The following is a 27863-nucleotide window of genomic DNA, read 5'->3' on the forward strand; positions in this document are numbered from 1 at the left end:
GGGATATGTCCTTTACACGTATTTCCTAAGCATTCATTTTGCTACTGAACTGGAGAAAGCCATTACTAAGGGTCAATAATGTATTTATTTTGTATATACACCCATACATACACACACACACACACACACACACACACACACACACACAGGCACATGCATATGTGTGTGTGTGTGGATGTATATGTATATTTAAATTTATATTGTAAGGGGGATTTAAATTAAATCTCCATTGGGAGCTTCATTTTCCTTTATGGTATGGCCTCTTAATTCATTCTGGTCAAAATAAAGCACTTACAAACTGGTCACGTATGGTTCACTTTAAGGTCCTTTACATTATCTCTGAAAATGACCATGGCATAAAAGAACACCAACTTTTGCCATTCTCATTTTATGTTGTTTTTGCAAGTTTTGTACACCTTGCCCTGCTAAGATAGGGTGGAAGGCAACTGAAAATCAGCCTGAAAGTTTCTGACAAACCATGGTTTGGTTCCAAGGTTAAAGCTAAGAGGTTTTTATAAACAAGGTTCATCCTTCCCAGTATTCATATGACATCTCTATGATATTTTCTCCGTAAAGTTATTGCATGCAATCTCTGCTGATTGTTGTGATATCTTACAAATAAATTGTTAACTTAGATATTAATTTTAAAGGTCCTTCAAAATATAGCTGTTATGTAAAAATACCTGTGTGTATTCCTATCCCTCAAAATTATTTTATACTCAGTAAATCAGGTGAAATGCATATTTTTTCTCAGAAATATTTATGAATAATAGTTGTCTTTTCATTGCAGTCCGTAACTGAAGCCACTTCTTTAGCTGATGCTCAAAAAAATGCGTTCTCTTTCAAAGACTCTGGTCCTCCGTTTTGATATAGGTGATATCTTGTATGGTTTATGTGAATCAACACCGTCTACCATTTGCAACAAACTCCTTAGGTCCCTGAAAAGTCATTAAATTGGAACTGAACGGCCTAAATTCAGGAGATCAATTTGGTCTAAAGAAAAAAACAAAAAACACACTTAAGGTCAGATGTAGGCATCTGAGATACCCTTAGGAATTTGTGTTGCAGGTAGAAAAACCTCCTAGAAACTCTAAAGCTGTATTACAGGGCATACTTAATGGTTTCTTGTCTTCGCTGAGCTGACTCTATGTCTCTCTCTCCAGCCCATGAACTCCTGGCTCTGACCAGGCGAGAGCAGCAAGCCTCCTGCTTGGAGGGTGACAACCTGCCTCCGAGGCAGGTGCTGCCATTGCCTGTGGCCGCGAGCCCATAGCAACCCCATATGAGCCCAGCTCTGTATGAAACATCAGCTCCTGCTCTTGGTCCTCCCTTCTTGTTCTTACGTTTTTATCGTCTCTTACATCAAACCTACAAACTCTGAACTTGCCAAAAAAGAAGATTCAGTGGGAAGAAGTTTGCAGGGGAATTTATAAAACTAAAGCAAAGGGCAGCGTAGACTTCAAGTGAGAAGAATGAAGATGAATACAAGAAAAAGGCAAATATATGTTGGCGTGGTCCCTAGTGGTCTGGCAACGCAGAGCAAACGTATGTCTGGAGGAAGTGCTCATAAAAAACTGGCAATTACCACAACAGTATAAAGCATTCAAAAAAGTCAGTTTTATTTGATATGGGACCAAAGACCAAATACGCTTCAACTGAAAATGTGTTCATTGCACAGAAAGGCCGGTTAAAGTTGCCATTTTCATTCACTCTGCAGATACATGTGAAAAAAACTGAGTTTAATCAAAAAAACAGTAAATTTATGACAGATCTAAAATAAATAGTTCTTTACTGCACATCTTTAAGTCAAGCAGCACTTTTCTAAAGGAAAAATGAGGAATACACTCTTCCCTCAGATGTTTCGTCTTCCCCACGGAATTTTGCACTGAGGTTCCACCCTACTGCTTTTTGAAGCAGTTTTTGTTAAAAGTGTTTTTTATTAAAAATGATTTTCTTATACTAAACTGGTATTATTAAAAAAGACATTTTGTGCTCAGAATCAAGTCAGTACAAGGACAAAATACGTAGGGAGAAGGAGTGGGTATCAGCTGCCAAATGGTGTGTAAAAAGGCCCATGGTTCTTAACTACGGTGAATCAATAGCAAAATGCTTTTGTTTCGCAGTTAGCTCTTCTTCAGCAACCAAGAGGAAATGAACAATGACAGTATTCAGTTCAGATTTCAAAATCTTAGGCAAGAGAAGGGAGCATGCAAAGCAGTTGCAGATGCATGTTCTCTCACAGCCTGCTCCAGGCTGGGTATCATACTGAGACACCAAAGAAAGACAAAACCTCCACAAACTATCTTCATAAATGCAAAGAGCTCTACACAACGTGCATTGTCGAGGTCAGCTTCTGCTTTGTTCTCTGAAACCACCCCGTTCATACAGCCACCCTTGCACCCAAGGGTGACAACACCTTTACTCTTTGGGCAGAACCACACGGTCCTAGCATGAGTGAAAGCATCTGCAGTGCCACTTTAATTACCGTTATCAGGTAGACTCCTCAAGGGAATTGTGGGCACAGGAGTAGCAGCAGGGAACAGCTTCATCCCCCAAGTCTCATCCTTCTGCTCTCTGGTTACATCGATACTAATAAACAAAACAGTGCCCGAGTCTGTTCTCTGGCCCCAAGTTACCATCTGGCTACATTAATGCTAATTAAACTCTCTCAGCCTCCAAAGTAGAGTATCTGCTTGCAAAACTGTCTGTTGGGACTGACCCCTGGCCTGTGCTAACTTCTGAGTGGTGCTAAGAAAAGTTTGGGAGATAGCTTCTTGTCATGGGTCAAAACCACGGTTCTGATAATGTCTCTTATTGTTCTGGTAATGCAGCAGTATAACCCATCAATTTTGGCAAGGTAGCGCTATAACGTAGCAATTTCCCACATCTGGAAATTAGTGCTGCTGTTTAATTCACTGGTGTGTACGTTGTCCTTCAGTACCTTCTCTCCTGAACAAGGAGGGGCAGGCAGTGCACGAAGAGACTACGCTGGCTTCATGACAATGGCAAATTCCTCCCTCTTGGGGGAATTTTCAGCTGTCCAGGTCCTTGTTTTCTACCCCTGGATCGAGAAAATCCAGCTCATTGATCCTGCCATGGAGACTGTAAAGTTGACAGCGGAAGAGGCTCCATATTGTGCATCTGCATTTGAAATGAGACAGGGAAAGGACCATGAGCACACACACAGATTAACAAAACCCATGTAGTGCAGAAGAGATTTCTTGTGTTAATTGGCAAAGAATTGCACAACTGGAGTTTTATCCTTCTGCTTTTCTGAAAAAATCCAGCAGGCTTGACAAATTCCACAAAAAACACCAGTGTTTTAAAAGAATCGCATTGTTACAAAGCCAAGACTGGAATACTCATGCTAAAACCATCTTGGACATCTTAGCTTCTGTTTCTTCTGAATGTGCCTCACAATATGTTCTTCCCATTATATAGTCATATGCTATTTCTTAGTCTCATCCTGCAGCAGTAAGATGGTGCTTGCTGAATAAGGCATGGACCACATCCTGGAATGTGGTAACAGAAGACAAATATAGAACAGCTTCATTCAGTGACTTCACCCAAATGTATAGCTAATGAAACACAGCCACTATAGAAAATGGAGCATATAATGTGTAAGGAAAGACAGAAGAATTAAATTTGCAACAACAACCTTAATTCCAGCATTTTTAAACTTCTGAAAGCTTCATTTTCTACTCTTAACAAGTCTATGAAAGAAAAATACTCCAGTTCCTCACGGCATACTAAAGTTGAGGAGAATTAATTGTGCGCTCCACCTTGAGGACTACAACTTCAGGCCAGGAGATGAGGCTTCAGAGTTTGTACCATTCTATCATGGGAAAAGTCTTGATCTGTAGCTGAAATTGCTGGATGGAATCTAATTTGTCTGCTGTTCACTTTTTAAGCTACAAAAGAGTTAAATTATTGTTGTTTTGAATAAAATCTTTCAGACAGTGTATTTCAGGTCAACGCTTTTTTCCCTCCAAGATTACGTGCTTCTCAGAAAGGTCAGTGTTCGCTTTCTCAAATTATCAAAGGGATGCAAAATGAACAAGAATGTGAATTAGTTATGCATTAAGTATCTCATGGCTATAGCCAAGGCTCAAATAAACTGCTCATTGGTAGGATGATGGAAACAGCTCATGAAAACAAAGGCTATCAACCAATTGCACTAGCAATGTTGGAAAGATTGTCTACAATGAATGCTGCAGATGACATTGTCCAGCAGGAATGGCTCACTGAAAATAAATTAGCACCAGATCGCCAAACTGTAGAATGGAGGTACTGCAATTATTTCAAAATGGCAGGTAAATTGTCAGATGCATCTCCCTGGACATGCGTGGTGCGCAGCACAGAGCTGAAGCTCTGCATCCAAGCAAACGAAATCTGAGAATCCCCTAGTCTAGAGTTTTCAGTCCCTACAATAGTGGTTAATAATAAATTTACAGGAAAATATTTATTTTCTACTGATTAGTCAGTATAAAGATTAGCTATATAAAGTTATTGGCCAAAGTCTCTTCATCTAAATCAAAAAAGCATAGTAATACCATAAGTCATAACTCAAAGAAAACTAAAAAAATGAACATTTTAGTTCAGCTACAGGAGTACAAGTCCACAGTACAGAAGTCACCGGCACAGACATTAGTAATTGGCTCTTCTACTTTAATTGAGCAACTGCAGAAGTTAATGGCAAAGCTCATTGACTGCAGCAAGGCCAAAACTTCACCCCACTGACCGACTGGACTGAAAAACTCACAAACAGTAGTTTCTCTAGATATGACTATTTTAGTGAAGCAGCACAAGGCAGCTTGTTCAATTACTTTCTGTGGATGAGAGTAGGCTGTCATTCCTAAATATAAATTCATAAACTTCGCCAGATAGCACCACACTGTCTGGAAGCATGAATTCACAGCTACGTCGGAGGGATGTATTGATCTCGATAAATTCACTTTGGGGCTTTTTTTTTTTTTTTGTATGTGCGGCAGGATATACACTTAAAGAGTGAGCAAGCAAGTGTGAGTCCATACTCGCACAGAAGCAGAGAAAAACAGAAAGGCAAAGAGAAGCTCCATCTGCAAGCTGAAGAATGTACTGAAATTTCAAAGATTAAGCTGCTGTGTTTGACAAAGTGCTGTGCAAAGGACAGCATGTCATAACAACACAGAATATAAGGCCAGAAATGTGGAGTATGATCTACATTGTCTTTGCAGATATCAAGAAGTGTCATGAACGGAGCACAGCTTCTATTTTGGCAAGGCATAAATGCAGACATCAGGATAAAACACCCATGCTTGAAAGCTTTGATAAATTCAGGATACAGAAACACCACCATCAACTTTGTGAGAAACCTGACAGCTCTCAATTTAAGATTGATGTGGATACGTTTGAATTAACTAGGGAAGTTTCACACTATGTAGAGTCCCAGTACTCACATTTTTAGGCAATGCTAATTACCAACATTTGAAATATTACAACAGACATGAGCAATTCTTTTGCAGTCTTGCTTTTCCATTTAACAAAACAAACTGAACCGTTACCAGTATCTCTTTAACCATGTATTAAGACGGACTTTTTACCTCTGTGCATGCACCTAATACATTAATGCAGTAGAAAAGGGGTGTGATTTTATGTTACACAGCTTGTAACATCATACGAATGTTTTACCTACTAAATTCCTCATAGGGTCCAAGGATATGGGTAATACCTTTGATTTCCCCTTTTCTCTTCATGGGGTTCCTTATCATTTGTGGCTTTTGTTTTTCTACACTAGCCATTTATTTACAGAGTTTTGGGAAGTGTTTGGCAATCAAACGGGAGGCTGGGAATGTGCTGAGCAAGTGTTCTATGGGTCCTGCTGTTACACACTTGTCTGAAACAGCAGGGAACTGGTTGCCCTGTACTTCTGTATTATAACAACTTCTAGTGCTTGCCAATGTTTTTCATGTTCAAATAAATGCCCTTGATCGAAAACATCATATATTTACACATATTTTTAACAGGAACATACTTTATTACTTTGCATTGCTAAGGACTATTATGTGTTTATGCAATACGACTAAGGCATAAATAATATACAGGCAAAAGGGAAGAATCAAGGTTTCATTAATAGCTGTACCTTCACCTCACCTTCCTGCCCTGGTATTTTTCCAATGGAGTGAAAAGTGAGAGTAATTGTAAACAACAGATCTGATGTAAACTGCAAAGCTGGCATACAATCTAGCCAGCCTGCATCACAGAAGTGCCTGTACCTCTGTTAGCAATATTGATGTAACCCACAGTATATATTACTTCATTTTTTCAACACTGTGGCATGCACTGACTTAACTATAGGGAGTGTATATATTTCACAGGATGTTACAGATACTGACTAATTGAAGTAACGTAATCAAGCTCACAAAAGCATTCTGACAAGATGCAAATAGAAGCAGTGTCCTGCCACCCAGGCCCACATTTTGACCTTGTAACAGGCTCCTTTTCCATAGCCACTGCCTCTCCGGTGGTGAACTTACACAGACTCCTATCTGTTGCTGTAATGTTAATGACACATGTTAAATAGTATCACATATATGTGCACTGGACTGTACTTATTGCAAGTCTATGCTAGGGGAAGGCTCCTTGCTTTTAACATACAATTTATGCCGGACAACTTGCTGCTTCAAGAGAGTTTGCTGGATTCAGATCATTAGCCTCCACCTCTTGGTGAATCAGAATCTCTCTGTTTCTCTCTCACACCTGTTTATTTCTTAGTTTGTTAAAAGATAAGTTTTTCAAATTGGATTTAACGCTCACAGTGCCAGCCTCACACTGATGAAACCGAATCATTTATAACAAAGTCATGGCTGGAACGTTTCTGCCACGGAGTACCCTTTGTAACAGCGGATGACAGCTCCCCCCCCCCCCCAAACCCAAACATATGGGCTTACCTATGGGCTGCACAATCCAGACCGAATCCAGTCTATGATTATGGTGTTACCTGGATTCGATAAAATAAAACACCATCAGGTGAAATGTAAGAAGGCAACACAACAGAACTTGCCTCTTCCTATTCAACATAAACTCCAAGAGCCTTAAGGTGAAAGGTGACAAATGACACTGAAAATCATTTAAAGAAATGCCTTGTCCCAGTAACACGATGGTGACTGTGGAAACAAACCTTTATACGGAACAGCGTCTCTAAGGGAGATGGATAATAAAGGAAATAAGCCAGTTATATCTGAATAAACATGCGCATGTTTTTCTCTCCATTTCTTGTGGACAGCGGCATAGCAATGGATATAATCAGTGAATTGCAATCAGGTGTTTGTCTACTTGAACAATAAAGGGTGTTCTGGAAATAGAGCTCTTCTGTCTGTTATTGCAGAGGTAGGACAAATACCATGCATTCATATTTGCAACCTTTACCCGTTTTCGTAGTCCATTTAACTTAATAAAAAAATAAAATGACTATGGAATTGATATTAACGTCCTCTTCATTTTGTCTCCTACATGGTAACTGGAGATACCGGGAGCAGGATGTAAGTTTGAAAAGCCTTGTGAATCTAACGCTGTTTCACTACCTTATCCTGGCTAGATGTCCATCCCTGTGAGCAGCCTAAACAAAAACAAAACTACCAGGCCTCCAGTCAAATGCGGCTGCTTTTCCAGAAGGCTTTATAAGCACAACTGTGCACAAATATAGGCTTTACTGGATCTGGCATGATTTAACCAAACACAAGTTACTGTGCTCTGCGCAGGGGAAATGGTCAAAGCATCAGGAAGACGGCAGACCGCTTTGGGCTAAAACTGCTCAACCCTCACTGTGGGCAGGAGGTTGGGGCGAGGGCAGGCGACACGGTGGTCTCCCCTTTGCGTCACTGCTGAGCTGACGGCGAGCTGCGAACGCTAAGGCCTAGATCGCTGCTGTTAAAATCCCAGTGAGGGATATTAAACATATCATATTAAACCTTTAGCGGGTTTAAGATGTCGCCAGCCCAGCTATGCGCCCTGGCTCCTCAGGAGCGGGCACGGCCTCTGCAGCAGGAGCAGCAGGCCAGGCGGCCCGAGGTGAAGCCGGATGTGGTGGCGCAGGCAGTTTTTCAGCAGGTCGCCTAGCACGCTGGAGCGCGCCGTGGGGCGGCTGAGGGGCACGTGGGCTCCCGCTCTCTTTTGCCCTCGGCGACGGCCCGCGCGCCCGCCCCACCGGCCCTGAGCCGCAGGTGTGCCCGCCCGGCAGGGAGCCTCTTTGGAAACGCGGGTGTTGCTTTTTGTGCTCTTTCCTGTCCGTCCTACCCAGGGGCTGCTAGGGAAAATACACCTGCAGGGCTCAAGTCTGAGCAAAACCGAACTGCTGGGTAGAAACCGGGGCGAACTTCTACGTGACATGGGAAAAGTGCTTGTGCTCACAAGGCGCAACAGCGGAAGAACAGGAGAAAACGCAGGCATTCTCTGTATCTGCAGAGCACAGGACACAGAAGTTGTCTTTTGGCCTCAGGTAATAAACCGAATAAACCGTGAGCGACTTGCAGAGCGCCGAGCGCTCCCGAGCGCGGCCCGCGCCTGGGCGGCCGTTAGCGGCGGCCGTTAGCGGCGAGGAGGGGCGGGGAGGTTGAGGTATCGATGTCTCGGCGCTCGGCAGGCGGCGGGCGCCATGGCGCTGAGCGGGGTGCGGGTGCTGGAGCTGGCGGGGCTGGCGCCGGCGCCGCTCTGCGGCATGATCCTGGCCGACTTCGGGGCGCGCGTGGTGCGCGTGGACCGCGCGCCGCGCTCCGCCGTGGCCGCCGACGTGCAGGGCCGCGGCAAGCGCTCGCTGGCCCTCGACCTCAAGCGGCCGGCGGGGGCGGCGGCGCTGCGGCGGCTCTGCCGCGCGGCCGACGTGCTCGTCGAGCCCTTCCGCCACGGTGAGGCGGCGGCGGGCCGTACTGGGAGGCCCTGGGCGCTGTACTGGGAGGCACAGGGAGTGGGGTGGGAGGGGGGGGCAGTGGGAAGACTGGGCCCCCGTGGCGCAAGGAGGGAATTTCATGAGACGCCCCCCGTTCCCTCAACCGTCAGATGGTGACGTTGTGCGCCAGCGGGTTTTGGGCACCCGGTTCTCTTCCCCCTTGCGCTTTTGAAAATCTTAGGATAAAAGAGGGAGGGAGCCGGCAGAAATCAGCCTTCAGTGCTAGCCCTTTGCCGTATCATACGTGCTAATTTATGAGCTGGGTGTGTCTGTAACAACGCTGCCGTCGGAAGAAGTTCGCGGTCGCCAAGCCACGGGAGCGTCGCACCCCGCCGCCGGAGCTGCGCCGGCCGGTCCCTCACTGTCCCCGGGCCCCTTGGCTGCCCCCGGCTCCTATTTTAAGCAGTGGCCGCGGGTCCTAATACTTTACTTTTGAGAAGGGTTTTCTTTTTTCTTTCATTTTTTGTTGGCAGCTGGATAGACCTGCCTTCTTAAAATGGTTGTGAATTGGTAGGAATGTGTTACCAAATGTCACTGCTTTCTCCTTAGCATTGATCAGTTACTGCTGTCTACTAAGTAATACGGTAGAGATAGATTTTAAGGTATTTGAGGATGAAGTGATTTTTATGGACCAGTTTGTGAAAGAAGCATCAGTAATAGCTTCTGGGGTAGAAGAGGCCTTTGAAGCTGCCTCCCTGCAGTCCCAGTACGGATTATAGGGTATAGTCTGACCAAAATTCACTAAGCAGATAAAAATCGATGATTTCTGTGCAAATGGAATGTTTCTTTGAAACCACTATTTTAGAAATGCAACATCAAGATTTTAGTCTTGGTTACTGTAAACTATGCTGACCCAGACTGTTATTTTATAGATCTCTGAAAGTTCCTTATTCTTTACATTGCACAAAAGAAAATTTGCTCTTTTGTAGCTGTTGCAAATCATTTGTGGAATATATAGTTGTGCGGCCCATTTGCGTCAGTGAATTAAAGATACAGGAACACGTGGGGTACTGAGGGGTATGTGGGTTTTGCAAAGGAAGTATGTTCCAATGAAAGATGGAAGTAATCTGGCAGACTTTTGGGGAAGTAAGAAGGGAAGAGAAGAAAAAAGCTGATGAAAAGAAAGGACCATAAAGCTTAATTTCCATTTAATTGGCTTACATTCAGAATGCATACAGTATGCTGGTAATTTATAACATCCTAGCTATTAATGTTTTAATAGGGATACTGAATTGTAACTTATAATTTCATAAATTGTAATTCAGTTCTGTTGTAGTGTAATTTACACTTACTTTTAACTATGAATTCTGTATATTTTGAGTCTCATTTAAAAAAAAAAAAGAAGAAGAATGTGAACTAGGATTTGGTGGCTTTTTTTTTTTTTTTTCCTTCCTTCCCAGGTGTCATGGAAAAACTTGGTCTTGGTCCAGAAGTCCTTTTGCAAGAGAATCCCAGACTCGTCTATGCTAGACTCACTGGATTTGGCCAGATGGGAAAATATGCCAAGTCTGCAGGCCATGACATCAATTATTTGGCATTATCAGGTAGGCTGAAAATTTCCTGTTGAAGTTTTTATTTTTTCTTAAATCAAGACTTAGAATTTATTGAAAAGTTCTTTCCAGATAGCTCAAATTACATGAGATACAGTTTCGTGAAGCAGCTGAGCTGATCTAAAGCATCACTGACAATGAAGGAGGGTTCCTCTTGCTTCCTTGTGCTTCTCTCTGCTCCTTTCTCTCCAGTCAGTCTCTGGTGTTTGTTTGACCCCTCTGTGAGCTGACTCAGCTCCTGAGCATGTATGTCAAAAACTGACCTAGGAAAAATGGGAATATTTTCCTGCCAGGTTGTTGAGTTGAAGCAGTTTACTAAGGGATTGGACAGACATTAAAAAAAACAAATTGGCGCAAGAAAGAGGAGGAAACTTGGGCTGAGCAGGACTGTTCACTTTGGCAGCAGCAGTGAGCTGTTAGTCTGGATCAGCATGTCTTCTGGATCAGCATGTCTTCTCAGACCATAGCGTATTTTCCTCCTTTTGTGTGCTGTTCTATCTGAACAAAGTTGTTTCTTTAAAGAGAGAACTGAAGTCTGTACATATAGTTATCTTTTACTTTGGGGCCTCTCTTGTAGAAAATCAGTATGATCATAATCCCAGAAGGGCTGCAGATTATTTTGCCTACCTTGTAAGCAGCTGCTTTGAAGTAAAGTAAAACTGCACAGCCTGCAAGGCATTCACTTGTGCTTTTCTTCTGCAATTATACTATCCCAAAGGAAAGCAGATTTAAAATTAAGTAGTTTTTGTCTGCAATTGTAAGACAGTGTGTTCATACAAAGCGTGATGATTCTACAGGTATGCAATATCAAACAATGACAAAATTACCCAACTGTGGTAGCAATCAATCTACTCTCATGCATAGCCCCACTTACTGCTCTTCACACTGCCTGGACCTTGTGTGTTGCTGTCTCTGCCTATCTTTCAAACCTATGAGGGAGGAGAGAAAGTGAGTCAAAACCTTATGGCTTACCACTGGATGGTGCATTACTTTTAGCCCCAGGAAAGTGCTGGAGCAGAACTGCTGCAAATAGAGATCTAGTCCCACTGTCTGTGGGGATTCACTGTATTGGGGAATAGAGTTTCTTCAGGGATGGATTCAGGCTTCTCTCATGGAATCAGGTTGTCAGGGTATCAAAAAGAGAAGAAGAGACCTTGTTTGAAACCCTTCTGGCTTTGTGTCTGCCTGATTTGAAAAAATTGTCACAGTTTTATTTGGTACAAACTTAGGGAAAGATTCAAACGTTGTCATCCATTGCAACCTTAGATGATAGTCCTTTCTGTTTACAGTTTTTTAATCAGTACAGTTTTGGTTATTGCTATCTTACCATAATTGAGAAAGGCCTGCTGCAAGAAGGAAGTTTCAAACAGACAGAAGTACAAACATTTTGGTATTTCAAATTTTAAATGTGAATTATGTATCAGTACCTTTAAAGTATAAAAGTCTATGAGATTTCCAGATTGAAAAAGGATCAGGTAAAGAAATGAATGAGTTAGAGCCTTCACAGCACTACTTAACTATTTTGCAGGTAGTGTTTCTCTTGCCAGACATCCCATGGTAACAAAAAAAAAAAAAAAGCCTGGTTTTAAAAAAATGGACTCTAACTTAAATAGAATAAAATCTGCTTGAAATTTTACATAGCCAAGTTTTTCTACCAATTTAAAGGAAATAGGACGAGGTATTTGGGAGGTATTGGCACTCAAAATTGAGGTGACCTCACATCTTGGGTATTTTCCTGATGGGCTTTCCTTTCTGAAGCTTCAAAATGACTTGCATTAGAAATTCTAGATGTAAGTCAATATGTTAATCTGCTGGTACCTGTGACAACCATTAGACTGTTAAAAGTCAAATTCTAGTCACTGACAGGGCTTTCTACATGCATTACAAGCTCTGCAAACTTCTTTATACTGTACATGCAGCTGCTTGCACTTAAAAATTGCATTAGACCATTAACTGAACACTGGACCAGAATCATGCAGTTTTCAGGAAATTTTGACCATGTATGCTGCAAGTCTCAGACCTTAGGCTGTAGACATAGGTGAGACATGATCTTACTGGAGAGCTTCTTGCTTCCCCAAAGAGAATTGTTATGAAGGAATTACAAAGAGTGAAGTGATAGTGAAGAGGCTGTTCAGGATGGTAAAGAAACGCTAACAGATTCAGAGCTCTGTCTGAAATAACGAGAGTGGCCAAGCCTTTTTCTCTGTTTCTTTTCTGCATGATTTCTGGCAAAGACACAGCTTCACTGCATCTATGTTGCATGCAAAAGGAGGTAACCTTTTTATATTACTCGCCCGTTCCTCATATATACAACCTTATTTTCAAAGCTAGTTAAAGAGGGAGGGTAGGACTGAAGTAGGATTGTTGGTATGAAGTCCTTTTTTATGATTGTTAATTCAAGGGTAATGTGCACAAAAAGCTGTAGATCTGCTTTTTTTTTTTTTTTTACCTTTTAAAGAAGAAAAATCTACTGAAGTTCTTTTGAGATTTAACTCTTGCTGATAATGCCTGTTGAATTCCTATGTGGGAGGTTCAAAGTATATACAAAGTGTTAATATAATGTTATTTTGCGCAAGTATTTTTATATGAAATATTGTTTCTATATAGCCAAAGGATCAGTGCTTTATCTCTATGACCTTTATTAATCTATTGAATTAGATACATCTTCATTAATATGATTTTGGATATTCCATTCTTTTGTGAATGAGAACAGAGATGGAGCAGAGTCAGAAAACAGTGTCAGGAGAAGTTTGCTTTCTCCCTAATTGGCTCACATAGAGAAAGATACTTTACTTGTAGAAAAGTAGAAACTAATGTTTATAATTAATTTTATAATTACGTTTACTTTGTTTGCTCTACTATCAGGTGTGTTGTCAAAGCTGGGTAGAAAAGGTGAAAATCCTTATGCACCTGTAAACCTTCTGGCTGATTTTGCTGGTGGAGGTGTCATGTGTGCAATGGGTATTATTGTAGCCCTATATGAACGTACCAAATCTGGCAAAGGGCAGATCGTTGATGCGAGTATGGTAAGTTTTGTCTCATGGGCAGGGTGGGTTGCTGTTTCTCTTCTCCTCAAAGTCTATAACATGGGAAACGTTGGCCCTATTGGTAAGGTTTAGTATTAGGAACTTTGGAAAGGTAAACTAAGTCATCTCATAAAATGGCTATTCCTGTACCCACAAACAGATGGTCACTGTTGCCATAACTTCCTTATGGCATAGTACATACATTGAAGATCTTTCCCTGAGCCATTCCCCATTTCCTTTTAACAATCTGCCTTCTTCAGAAAGTGTTAGCTATATATATTTGATGAGTAAGTTTGTTGTATGCAAATAGGATGTATTATAGACAACGACCATAACGCATAATAGCAAAAACAATGATCCTGATAAAGTAAAAAAGTTGCATTAGCTCTATCCAAAACTCATCTGCTTCTAACCTTATGGTAGATCGTGTCTTCTGAGAAGCACTGTTCCATCCCTCCCAACCCCTCCAAAAAATTACACTGTCACTACTACAAACACTTTGCATTAATACACTGTATAACAAATGAAAGAAAGACTGCATACAAATTTGTAGTAGTTTAATAATGAATGCTATGGAATTTTTCACTGCAAGGCCACTCACTTGTATATAGAGGAAAAATATCTATTTGCATTTATCTTTAAAACCCATTGATAGAGTTATCTACAATTATGTTTGCTCTTGTACTCTCTCTTAGTTTTTATTTTTATTTTTGAAAGGACATTGCAATTAAAATTTGACCTCTCTAGAGATACAGCAATACAATGAAGGCTATCATTTGGACTCTAAATATAAATTTAAAAAAAGAACCCTTCATCATAAGAGGTCTTGAACTAGGGAAATAGCAACAGACATTAGCTGTCTTGACTTCAGTAGGTTTTTGACAGATTTGCAGGACATTCTCAAAAGTAGCTCATGGAATTATGGTCTAGGTGAAACCTGCATGGGTCTAGGTGAAATCTGGTCTAATCTTTTTACCCAGATGATAGTTATTAGTGGTCAATTATCAAAATGGAAAAAATTATTAAGTAGAGTTTCATAGGGTGTCTTTTTCTTTCAGTTTTTTCACTGATACCCTGAATGATGGACTAGAGGATATGTTTAGTAAACTTACTAAGGCTCTAGATCTGTTTTTTTTTTTTACCTTTAAAGATTCAAAGAAGAAAAATCTACTGAGGTTCTTTTGAGATTTAACTCCTGCTCACAATGCCTATTGAATTCTTATGTGGGAGGTTCAAAGTATGCACTAAGTGTTAATGTAACATTATTTCATTCAGGTGTTTTTTGTATGAAATATTGTTCCCGTACAGCCAAATGACCAGTGTGTTATCTATGTAACGTTTATTAATCTATTTAATTAAATACATCTAATGCAATGATGTGAATCTGGGAATAATGACAGGCATGTTAGATGACAAGATTAAAATTGAAAATGGCCTTTATAAATTGGAGAAAAATGGAAAATCCATGGAGACCACTGCTCAGTAGTCCTCTTAGACAGAAACAATTGGCTGCACAAATACAGTATGAGAACAATTGACTAAAGTGGAATCATGGGGGTTTATAGTAGTCACAAGCTGAACATGAGTCAACAACACCACAGTATCATGCTGTTGTAAAACACACAGACACTGTACTAGGATGTATAAACAGGAAATATAGCCAGCAAGATATCTGAAGTAATTCTTCTAATAGTTAATCTATTCAGCATTTATAAGGCCTCAGGAAAATACTGTCTGGCCCAAGGAACACAGCACAAATGACTGTGGGTCTAAAAAACACCACCTACAAGGGAAGATTGAAGGAGTTTGCATATTTGTGAAGTGGAAGCTGTGAAGAGATATGATAAGTCTTCAAATATGTAAAAGGCTAATAGTTGGGAGTATTTCCTTATCTTCTCTACCTGTGCTTTAAGTCATTGCAAGAATTTGTTACAAGAAGAAGGAGTGCAAGTCCGCTTAATATCCTAATGAGATCTCTGGCTATTTGGGTAAGGAATGTGACAATTTTTCTAAAAAAGCCCTGAAAACTTCTCTCTCTCCCAATTTTTCTTTCTTGTCTCATTATCAATTGTGGAATTTGTTTTTCCCTACTGATATGCTAGGCATCTTCTGAAATGCTTGTCCGGTGTGACCGGAACATTTGATACAGTAATGCAGCATTAAAATATTTGAGCTGTCATTTCATTTTAAAGGTTTATTTATTAAGCATATTACCTATATTACTGTACAGTTTAGGTAGTCTGAATACACTAAGGACATATGGGGGAGTTTTCCATGGTCAAAGAGGGAACGGAGACTTCTTTTTAGCTCCCTTTTGTCCCCAAGTATTACTTGTAATAAGTTTTCATCTTCCTTCATGGATTGTTTTACTGACCCCCCCCCCTTTTTTTTTTTTATTGTAACGTACATGTGAGGAGCTCCTCTAGTTAGCGAAGCTAAACTAATACAAAAAAAAGGTAGAGACATGATCAGGCCAAGGGCTAGATTTGCATCATCTTCTCACATTTGTGCAGTGTAGTTGCCACGCTGTGTGAAAAGTAGATGGTAGGTCCTGCGCTTTAGCTCAGAAGAATTAAACTTCTGGTCTGAACCAATTCACATTAGTTGGTGTCTCTTCTCATTGACCCTCTGGAAATGTATGCATCTGATTGCACCTGCACACTGAGTAGAGTGCTGGCTGAAAACTGTGGTACGATACAGTCGGCGCAGTGGTGCGTCTCTGCTCCCACACCACGCAGGAACGCGGGCACGTGAGTTAAGACCGCTCCTTAGGTTCACTCAGAATTAAAACACTAAGCCTTCTGCTGATAGTAGGCATCTGACCAAGCATGACTCACTCCTTGTGAAAAGAGCCACAGAAGAAGATGGTGGTGATAATCACTTCTTGTATAATAGCCTCATGGCAAGAGCATTTCACTGTAGACTGGAAATCCAGGTTTTTCTCAGCCTGGAGGTATTAAAAAACCAAAGCTCCCACATCCTAGAACAGCTCCTCAGTCATGAGGCTAGAGGTTAAATTGGGGTTGGTTCGTTCTCAGTTGTTTTGTCTGCACTGTTTCACTCTGCCGCAGGAAAAGAGTTGCGGCGTGGGCAGAGGTCACCCAGCAGTTTGATACCTTGGGTTGCTAGTTCCTGCCTCAGAGGCTCCTGGTGCTTTTAGCACTAGGGAGTTCTTAAGTGAAATGCATAGCTAGAGTTGCTGTAATCATTGTGCAGTTGGGCTAAAGAGGAAAGTGATCATAGTGGTGTGCCTGCCTTTTGCATTTCGGGCAGAGCTTTTTACTTACCTCTGAATTCTGAAGTGGCTTAGGCACGCAGTTGCTGTCCAGTTGCCGAGCCTGGGCTACTTCTGAAATCAGGCAAGGTGAGATGCTATTTTATTGTCATTGTCTCCAAGGTAGCGGTGTAGGTAGGTGTTCTGAATAGTTCTGTCAAATTTAGACACCAAAACCTAATTTGCAGTTAGAGCTTGTTCTGAATATTATCCCTACCTATTATTATCTTTACTTCCAGTGTCTTTCATGTAATTCTTTGCTGATGTGAGCAGTGCATGATAAAATCATTAGTAAAGCAAACAGTAATTTGATAGTCTTGCAGTCATTTTCCAAGCATGCAAAATGCAGTATTCTCTCACATGAAAGTACTTTAACTGACTTTACCATATGACAAGTAGGGCAAAAGTATTTCTGTCCTTGTGACAAGAATTTCGGGGGAAGAAGACAAACAATTTACTTTAAATCAAGAAACCTTCATGACTCTGCATACTTGAGATTTACATCTTTTTAAATTCGTTGTTTAAAAGGTAGAAACTAATAGGTATTTCTACTTCAAAAATTGAGCAGAGTGGGAGAATAATTTTTTGTTCTAACTTAGTGTTCCAGATGAACTTCCCCATGCCCACAGTATGAAAGAGCTTTAACTTTTGCTTTACAGTTTTCTGCTTCTAAAAATAGCAGTCTTATTATAGTCAGGTAAGTTCAAGACAACTTACTATTGATCTATAATTACAAGACTAATACAGGCATCCTGTTTTCTACAGGTAGAAAGTTTGAAAGCTAACAGCTACTCGGTGTTCTAGAGAGCAAGGAAGCTTGTCCCATCACCCAAAATGTGAACTCTATCAACTAGCAATTATAAAGTTGCTGAACTAGGAAACTGAAGCTGTATTATTACATTTATGCTCCTTGTTATTTAGTAGTAGAAAATTTCACATATCCTGTACTTCACAAGTATAAGAAATTAAACTGCTGAACAGAAATTTTGTGGTTAAAAATCTTAACACAGGCCAGACTTGCTAATAAGTTTTTGCAGTCTTGTTTCATGTCAAATTAAGGTAACGTGTCAGCTAATTTACTGAAGCTGTTGGGTTTTTTTTATGTATCTTGAAGGTAGAAGGAGTGGCCTACCTAAGTTCTTTTCTGTGGAAATCACAAAATATAGGACTTTGGAACAGACCCCGAGGTGAGAACTTACTAGATAGCGGTGCTCCTTTTTATGAAACCTACAAGACCTCCGATGGAAAATACATGGCCGTTGGTGCCATTGAGCCTCAATTCTATGAGCAGTTAATAAAGGGTAAGTAGCTTGGAGCAGTTGTTTCACATCCGCAAAGCATGGATTGAATAAATTCTTTATAACTAAAATTTGATTCATGACACTCGGTATGTTTATATCTTTATGAAAACCAAACCGTTTTGAAACCAGTTGGATAGTATTGTAGCTTTTTAGTTGACTTCCTTCTTCTAGCATTTGATTTCTTTCTTTTTCATCGCTTTTCTTCTAAAGTCACGGTATTGCTAGTCAGTGATGTGGCTGAAGCACTGTATAACTATTTTGGAAATGACTTTTTTCAAAGGAATGTGAATCTGCTTTAAAAAAGACTGATAGAGCAAAATCTCTTGCAGTTTCAGATATTTTTAATATACAGATTTTAAATAAACTCTATATTATTTCAGAAATGAATCTTCATTGGAAATATCCCATAATATTTTTTGATAAAGGTGACCTTTTATAAAACGTGAGTTTTATAAATTAATTTTCACCATAGAACTTCAGAATGCTTTGAGAGTACAACTATGGATCTGGCTTTTATATTTGACTGAAGAGTTTTAACATGTGTTTATGTAGTATGATTTATAGGTCTTGAAAAATTAGACTGAGTCATGCCAAGTCATTATTTTGTAAGGTTAACACTTAAATTTGCAGGTGCCCCTTTACCTTTGACCAGTTATGTAGTTTCAGCTTTAGATCAGGTGTGCTTTTAGCTTCTTACTGGTTACTTCATTTAAAAATAGATCTCCTCTGTTATGCCCCTCTGATAGATTGCTGTGTTTTCCATACTTAATTTATGAAAGTTTTAAAAATCCACAAAGAACCTGGTATTTATTTTCTGTGAACGATGTAAGAAATCCCCTTTAATCTAATGTTAGTTCTTCTTAATGAGCAGGAAGAGCATCCACATAGGAAAAGCCTACAGTGGATGTTCCTAGATTGTGTCACATGACCACTTTGAGACGTGGACGACTTAAATGTGGTAACTCTTGGCTGGGCGAAGGTGGCAGTGAAGCAGCCCTTGACTCCTGCTCAGCATCTTCCCCACAGATTGTTACTTGAATTTTAGGGTGGATGCCTTCCACCCTACAGGTGGAACAGTACACAGGCTGGTACCGTCAGTCAGCTCAGCCCCCATGAGCCCCACTGCGCTAAGAAGAGCGTAGTCAGTGCCAGGGCTTGCACTTCCAGGAGTTTTTGAAATTCAGGAGCACAGTCAGTGTGGGGTGTGCCTTTGGTGGGCACAGGCCTAAAGAGGGAGAACATCATCTGTTCCTTTTGACATTGCTCTCTTGCAGGCTACGTGCTCACAAAGCAAGTCCTTGAACATTTGTGGCTGCAAATGGCTGCTTCTATAAATGGCCACAAAGGGCTATTTATTGCAGAAAATTTATTGCAGAGAACTTTTGCAATTGCAGAGAATATCCAAACAGGTATATACTGATACATGAAATGCACAAAGCAGCCTTATGGACTGATCCATGACATGTCCAGCATGATTTTCTGCACCCAGATCAGATGCCAAGTTTGGGAGAAGCGTGTTTTTGGCTGATGAAGCTAGCGCTCCTCTTTCTCATTGTCCTGGGAATACCTTGCCTGTTAGGCTCCAGATCTGAGGTACTCCTTTAAAAAGAGAGTGTAGTTGTTTTTTCCACAGTCCTGATTCTTTGAAATTTTATTCTCATCTAATCCCCTGGGGTTTTTTACTTGCAGTAAATAGAGCTGGAGAACAAAATAATTGAATATAAAACTGTTTCAAAGTAAAATGTAAACTTTTGCTCTGAAAGTTAGGGAATTTGGAATTCCAGTACCACTTCTTCAGGCAGAATGCCCTTATTAAATACAAAGGGAAAAAAAAAGAATAAATCTACTTATTCAAATACTCATATATTTGGCCTAAAGTTCATGGCTGCAGTACTGTATGCTTCTCTGGAGATTAAGCTGAATAGCACTTGCTTTTAAGCTACAAGAGTGGGGTAGAATCTATATTTATTCAGGAAGAAAACACCTTCCGTAATGGAGTCTGGGCTCAGGCTTTTTGCCCTTCTTTCTCAGCGAACCTTTCCTAGATGCCCCAGCCTTCCTGTATTGATCACTGTTGCAGGGCCACAGTGCAAAGACTCAGGACTTTTCCAGTCAGCCAGCCAATCTGTCTAGGAGGATACCATAAGATGGTTGAATCCAGTATTCAGACAAAATAATACAATCACTGGTCTCTGTCTCATGTAAGTATCTCTTTACTGAGGAAAATGTTGAAATTCTGTTTCCTTCTTGGTGGTCTCATAAATTTAGAGCATAAAATCAGAACGGCAACTATGAATCCATCAAGCTATACTGGGGTGCCCACACTTGGCAACGTTACTTTCATGTTTGAAAATATTTCCTACGCTTAAAGCACTCAGAAATGGCTTGATTTTTAACAGCTGAAGTTTCAGAAATGTTTTTTCACACGGTAAAAGACCAGTGTATTTGCATGTATGTAGAAAGACAAGTGTAATCACAGTTGTGGCTGTGTGTCTGTCAGCTTCAGTCGTGTTTCAAAAATTCAACATACAGACTACAGTCTTCTAAGTAAAAACTGCTTTTTACCTTTAATTGTATCACAATTTTTGTTCCCAGTCGATAATTTTTCTTTATTTTGTAAAGTAATGTTATTGAAGGCTTCTGACTATAAACTCAAGATTTTTTTTCACAACGCTACATATGAAATGAATGGTCTTTCTTCACTGTATTTTAAGTGCACATTGTGAATTGTTCAGATTTTCACACAGGAAATAATTATCCCCTTCAGTAGTTCTGGTGGTAAGCTTCTGAAGCAGCAGCGTACTGAACTAGAACAGCTGATTCTTCTTGTACCTAAGAGATCTTTTCCCTTTCAGGGATATCCATTGCAGAAATCCAGTTCAGAATATAAGCCTTTGAATGTTATAGGGGGGAAAAAAAGCTGCTTGTGAGAACTGTATTGCTCTTCCACAAACCCGAGAAACTTTGACTTAGACTGAGTGGTCTGTTCAAGGCATTAATTCCCTGCTTTGAAGTAGTTTTAAAAATGCTGTGTTCCAGTTACAATTTCCATTATTTTATTTCATACTTTTTTTCCGTACTTCTGGTCAATTCTGTTAGTGAACAACTTGGTGCTGTTCCAGATAAAATATATTCAGAATTTACTTTATGTCCAGCTGTTCATATTCAGAGAATGTATTACTTCTGCCACTCCTGTATAATGAGAATACAAGGCTGTGGGTGTTACAGAAGTAATGGACAGAGATTTAAAGACTGCAGATGTGAAAAAGGAACATGATTTCTGAAACAGTTGTAAGCGGCGCACAAAACTCTGATTAGCAGGCGTGAAACTAATTTCCTTTTGCTTTTGCTTCACTTCAGTGTTTCCCTGTAGAATTAGGAACCCAGTGCTAGGTGAGAGTGCAAGTAATAAAATAGAGAGAAAAGTTCTTAAGGGGATTACAGAACAAAAAGTGTTAAGTTTAAGAAAATACTGCATCTTAATTTTGAGAAAATTGTTGGCTTTATGGATCTGGGGGGAGAGGCTAACACACCAGAAGACTGTGCTGCCATTCAGAGGGACCTGGACAGGCTGGAGAGCTGGGTGGAGAGGAACCTCATGAAGTTCCACAAAGGCAGGTGCAAGGTCCTGCACCTAGGCAGGAATAATCCCATGCACCAGGACAGGCTGGGGGTTGACCTGCTGGAAAGTAGCTCTGCAGAGAAGGACCTGGGAGTGCTGGTGGACAACAAGTTAAACATGAGCCAGCAGTGTGCCCTTGTGGCCAAGAAGGCCAATGGTCTCCTGGGGTGCATTAGGCAGAGTGTTGCCAGCAGGTGGAGGGAGGTGATCCTGCCCCCTCTACTCAGCCCTGGGGAGGCCTCACCTGGAGTACTGTGTCCAGTTCTGGGCTCCCCAGGACAAGAGAGACATGGCACTCCTAGAGGGAGTCCAGCGGAGGGCTACAAAGATGATTAGAGGGCTGGAGCACCTCTCCTAGGAAGAAAGGCTGCAAGAGCTGGGCCTGTTCAGCCTGGGGAAGAGAAGATTGAGAGGCGATCTCATAAATGTGTACAAGTATCTGAAGGGGGAGTGTCAAGAGGATGAGGCCAGCCTCTTCTCCGTGGTGCCCAGCAACAGGACAAGAGGCAATGGGCAGAAACTGAACCACAGGAAGTTCCCCCTGAACCTGAGAAAAAACTTCTTTCCTGTGAGGGTGACAAAGCATTGGAGCAGGTTGCCCAGAGAGGTAGTGGAGTCTCCTTCGCTGGAGATCTTCAGAACCCGTCTGGATGTGATCCTGGGCAATATGCTCTAGGAGACCCTGCTTGAGCAGGGAGGTTGGACTAGATGATCTCCAGAGGTCCCTTCCAACCTAAACCATTCTGTGATTCTGTGATTGTGCTCGCCAGGTGGAATGAAATTTCTGCTTACCACAAATTCACGAGTTTTTAAGACCTTAATTATGAGAGAAACTGAAGCTTTATAAAATAGATAAGGTAAATTGCCCTAACAGCTCAAATATTGGGAATTATACTCTGGGCTCGTTATTGACTATTTGCTGTTCACAAACATGCTGTAATCCTCTTGCTTACATTAATTTTGTTACTAGTAAAGTCAGCCAACAAACAATGAAAAACCTTACATCTTACAAGAAATCTGATGAAAGAAATATGTTACTGAGGCTAAGTCTCAGTATTTTGATAAAAGAGACAGAATGTCTTCTAACTGGTGCTGCTTCTGCAAGTTTCTCTTGATTTTTAGTAATAATTGCTTAGTTATTCCGTGGCCAGGCTAAAAGAAACATGCAGAAGTTGGTAATTTCACATGTCGGGGAGAAGGTAAAGGTGTGATTCTGCATCATCATGTGGTGTAAACTCGGTTACGTAAGATGAACTTAATATAAACTTACGCTGATATGAAAAGCAGAAACAGTCACTAAAGCTCTGAACATAAATTTGATACTCCTTTTACAACATAGTATGATTTCTATTTAAAAAGAAGGAAAAAAGATTTAGAAAGTTCTTGAAAAAACATAGTTTACATCATTGTGAAGGATTTCCACATGGCTGTCAATTTGTGATTATGAAATATCGTGTATTTTATTTAAAATATATTAGTATACTGTATATGATACAACTTTTTTATTAGGAAATGCATAAGGTAGAAGAATGGTTTCCTCATTAGAGATCCTCAGTTGCACATAATTTTATTTGAATTTATTTATCACGGTAGGCCTCAAACTTTGTACTAAAAGTCCAGAGTCCCAGGTTCTTGCTGCACTGAAACATTTACAGTTGTGGTAATTACTATGCAAACTTAAAGTATAGCTATGGATGCATTTGTAGTGCTGCGCTGTAAGCAGTCTGGTTCTAATCACCCTTTTGATGAACCATCACTTTTAAAATATATATATATATATTTTTTTTTTTCCAGAAACTTTGGGAGGGGAGGAAAAACAATACATAGTTGCTTTAATGAAAATTCACTGCTGTTTGGGAGTATTCTAAAATTTAATTCCCTGTGAGAACGAATTGTATTTATGTAGAGCAATGGGATACATTTTTATGGCTGTGATTTGGGCCAAAATTAAGGAAACCCATAGTTAGATGATTCTGTTGTCATGTCATGGCAACATAATTTAAAAACTACTGTGCTATGAGCATATAGCTTTCAAAAGAAAATCATCAGGGTAGACCCAAACAAAATCCCTCTAGGGGTCCTAAATATCCTGTTAAAATATTGTAGCTGAAACGCATCGAAACTGCTGATTTCTGTTTTATCAAATCAACATTGCTGATTTATCTTTTGAATTTTACTGTCTTCTCTCTTGAAATAGGTGCCTAATTGCACTGCAGTTCATCTAAGTAGTTCTACAGGAATAGAGATTTGTTATTTGTATGCTATAGCTATATTGAGAGAGATATCTGCAATTGATTTATTAATGCAACAAGGGAGACTTCTTTTTTTTTTTTTTCCTCAAAAAACACTATTTCAAAGCTGTAGTGGGGTAAATTGTTGGCCTTTTCTAAAGAAAAATCCCTAGATTAAAATTTGAACAAGAAAAACTTGGAAACAGGTCTTGATTGCTGTACCAGATACTCTATGTAAAAGATATTTTACTTTTGATTATATTGGTGAAATATGTCATTCTGTGGTCTGCTGAGCAATTCTGTGCTGTGTAATTGTTTCCCTGTTGACTCAGTTGCTCCTGCTGTGATTCTGTTTGTCTGCACCACAAATGTTTAGCACAAGGTAGAAAATGAGAAGCTTCAGTGCTTAAATGCTGTGAGTTCATACTATTTAAAAGTTGAAGTCTTCAGTGGTCAGTGGAAAAAGAGCACGTAATATTAAATTCCGCATATCGTTCTATTTTACTAGAGCATGTAGCCAGCTTTCCATCTGGCATGATCTTCAACTATAATTGTGTAATGGGATAATGATAGAGTTATATTCATGATAGTCTGCCTCCTAGAAGCCAAAGCGCAATTAATAAGCAAATCAATGCTTATCAGACAAGTGTTTCCAGGTGGTGAGATTTTGTGCATTGAGACAGAATTACAGATAGTATGTTATTACTTAGCTTTACTTGTTGTAAAATGTAAATTTGTCTCATCTCCTAGTTTTTAAGTAGACTGTCTAGCACTATTCATCTTTAATAACATACTTTGAGTGAAGTTTAATCAAATTCATTCTGTGAGTATCAGTGGCTTCAATTTAATTACGGATGCTGAACCAATATGAGTAATCTTCAATTAATCTTTACTTAGGATGGTATGAATCGCTATGAAGAGCAGATTTTAAGCTTAGAGATTTAAGGTACCTGTTACTTGGTAACTAAGTAAGGAATAACGCTTACCTTTTAGTGGTACGTAATTTGATATCCTTAGGAACCTCTAATAAAATGTGAAACTGTTTATTCTGCCTTTGGCTGTGTTGATTTTCTTCTAAATATGAACTATTGCCTGGCTGTATTTGAGTCTGTATTTGAAGACTGTATTTGAGCCTATGTGATATTTTTCTTCGCAATACCAAAGTAAGATTTAAAAGAGTATATTCATTTTCAAGTGTACTATTTAGAGTCTCACCGAGGAACACTGAAACCCATTAAATGTTATGGTAACTTTATAATTTGGGAGAGACTGAGCCCCAAGGACATATAGTAGAGATTATCAGGAAAAAGAATGAACTTAAAGAGTGGAAGAAAGGGCATTCATTATCTTACTTCTCCCCTGTATGTTTTGGTAGTTATCTTTCTGCCCCTTTCAGTGATGAGGAAACTGTGGAAATAGCAAAAGATATAGAAAGCTGTTTCTGCCTTTCTGCAGCTGAAGATGAGAGGAGTTTGTGCAAATTCTACATGCAAACAGGCATGTGGTAGCCAAGCCTGTTATAAAAACTGGAAGTCCAGCCATCAGTCTGATAGCAGTCATTGCAACAGATACAAGAAAGGAGGTTAAAAATTAAGTGTTTGCAGAGCTCTACATTTTCTCTGCATTTTGCACAGAGCTCTTTTTTTCTCAAAAGTTCCCATTCTAGGTTGGTTTGTTAAGCATTATGATTGATGATAGCTGTTCTCATACCCTTCTCAGTTTTTCAGATGTATATGTTTCCCATCCCTGCTTTTTCTGTTTTTTCTTCCTGCTTCTTTCAAGCTGCTACAGTTGTGACCGTTTGGACAGCCTTCATTAAACCACTTAGGAATTCTATTTGATATTATAGATTCTGCACCTGTGTGTGTAGTACCTCCATTTTGAACATGAGGTTTGATTGCCTTTTCCATTTTTTGTCTCTCATCTTCTTTTTGAGGTAAATATTACAAGAAATGTTAACAATTTGTGCCTCTCCTAGATGCCTGTGGTAGGGTCCAGAGTAATCCACTCCTAGATAGCTGGCTGGAGTGGTTGTGGGACCTACAAGACACCCATTTTTCCAAGCCTGCGCTCCCTGAGGAGGCAACTGAACAAATGTTCATGCGTGGTGGTGGTCATCCACAGAGTGCCAAAGTAGTCCCTGACAAAGGAGGCTGAAGACTGTAAAAGAGCAGATCTGTTTCCAAACATAGGAGAAATTAAAGTAGGAGAACGGAGGAGTTCAGAGAGCAGAATCCATGAGAAGGGAACAGAAACAGACCTGGGAAACTGGCCGCACAGGAGCGAGATGACTCCAGAGTAAGAGGTGGAGAAGAGCTGTACTGTGTACCTGCTGGTCCATAAGTCTGATCTGGGAAGCACAGTTCGTAAGCGGTCAGTGAGTGTAAGGGCTATGAGTTTCAGTGATCCCAAAGGGGAGCAGGAGGACGGTTTGAGCCAGGCAGTATGCTGAGAGGTGAGAGCAGCAGTCTCTGGGCAACTGCACTTGGCCTGCAGGCAGCTGCAGCCACGCTACCTTGTTCACATCTAGCCGGAGTATGTCCACACTGTCTTATCCTCTCTAGCGTGGAAATATCTGATTGCGTTGGGCTCCAAATACTGTAGCTTGCTGAATGTCCAAGTAAGGCAGATTTACTGGCTTTTGTGACTTAAGTATATTGCAGTAGCCCTGGACCTGTTCAACGGATGTTTGTAGCAGCTGGTGCTAAATGTGTTGCTTCTGCCAGATAGGTAATACAATACCTATTACAGAAAATGTTCTCAGGGCAAAATGTTCTTTCTAGGCAGCTGCTGCTCTTACAAGATGTTTATGCGAACAAGTGTTTATTGTATATACTTACTTAAAAGGCCATAGCTGATGCAGTTTAGTTTAAGAGCAAATAACAGAGCATGGCATTCTTCTTGCCTCTCCACGTTTCCTTCATCATATCGTAATGAGGTTTAAAGTGACTCTTAGTATGTTGTGCAGAATGGCTGCCTGCAAAATACTAGTTTCTTGAGAAACTTATTTAGTTATGGGCAGCCCGTTAGTTTATCGAAGCTATGCTGTTGTTAAATTTTACTTTTTTCTTTTCAGGTCTTGGACTAGATTCAAATAAACTTCCTAGTCAGTTGAGTTTCTCGGACTGGCCCAAAATGAAGAAAATGTTTGCATCCATATTTGCACAGAAGACACAAACTGAATGGTGCAGCATATTTGATGGCACTGATGCCTGTGTGACCCCTGTTTTATCCTTTGATGATGCTGCATCGCATCAGCATAACAAACAAAGAGGTTCTTTTATCAAAAATGATCAGGAAGAGATAAGTCCTAGACCTGCTCCTGTTCTTTCACGGACCCCTGCTGTTCCATCTTTTGCAAGAGATCCTTTTATAGGAGAACACACAGAAGAGATCCTTCTAGAATATGGATTTACTAAGCAAGAGATTGCTAAGCTTCATTCTGATAAAGTAATAGAATTCAGTAAACCAAAAGCTAATTTATAATCTGTAGCTATGCAAATCAGAAGAATTTCAGGCTGATGCAGTAAGATTTTAACGCATTAAAACTGAATTACATGACAAATAAATGTTGGTATGGTATTGCTTTTAAATGAATGAAGTTTTAAATGTAATTGGAAACAGTGGGAGTTAAGTACCTGTATACCTGGTTGGCTTGCACTGGAGTACACAGACTGTGTTCCTAATAAGTCTAGAATGTTATTGAAATTGTGTTCTGAAGAGCTACACTGTTACCTAAGCAGATGTAAATGCTCATAATGTTTTTTTAAATAGCATATCCTGTGAAATGTTTGTTTCTTTTAATTCTTAGTTGCACTATTGCATTGTAATATATTTTGTAATTACCTGAAGGCAATACCTTTCATAAAATACAGTTTTATGCTTCATAAATGGGTGACTGTGTTGTTTGTAGATTTGAAGGGTTTTTTTATCTCT

The 27863-nt window shown here is 40.2% G+C and overlaps 1 protein-coding gene across 1 annotated transcript; it reads left to right on the top strand.

Moving 5' to 3' along the window:
* The first annotated feature begins 8598 nt into the window (after nucleotides 1–8598).
* Nucleotides 8599–27751, top strand: LOC104147776 (alpha-methylacyl-CoA racemase). Its single transcript, XM_068926961.1, has 5 exons — nucleotides 8599–8882; nucleotides 10324–10467; nucleotides 13339–13499; nucleotides 17888–18074; nucleotides 27004–27751. The coding sequence occupies exons 1-5, from the start codon at nucleotides 8633–8635 to the stop codon at nucleotides 27411–27413; spliced, it is 1152 nt and encodes a 383-aa protein (XP_068783062.1). The 5' UTR covers nucleotides 8599–8632; the 3' UTR covers nucleotides 27414–27751.
* The last annotated feature ends 112 nt before the right edge of the window (nucleotides 27752–27863 follow it).

The sequence above is a fragment of the Struthio camelus genome, chromosome Z, assembly GCF_040807025.1.
Source record: "Struthio camelus isolate bStrCam1 chromosome Z, bStrCam1.hap1, whole genome shotgun sequence".
In the NCBI taxonomy this organism is placed as follows: Eukaryota; Metazoa; Chordata; class Aves; order Struthioniformes; family Struthionidae; genus Struthio; species Struthio camelus.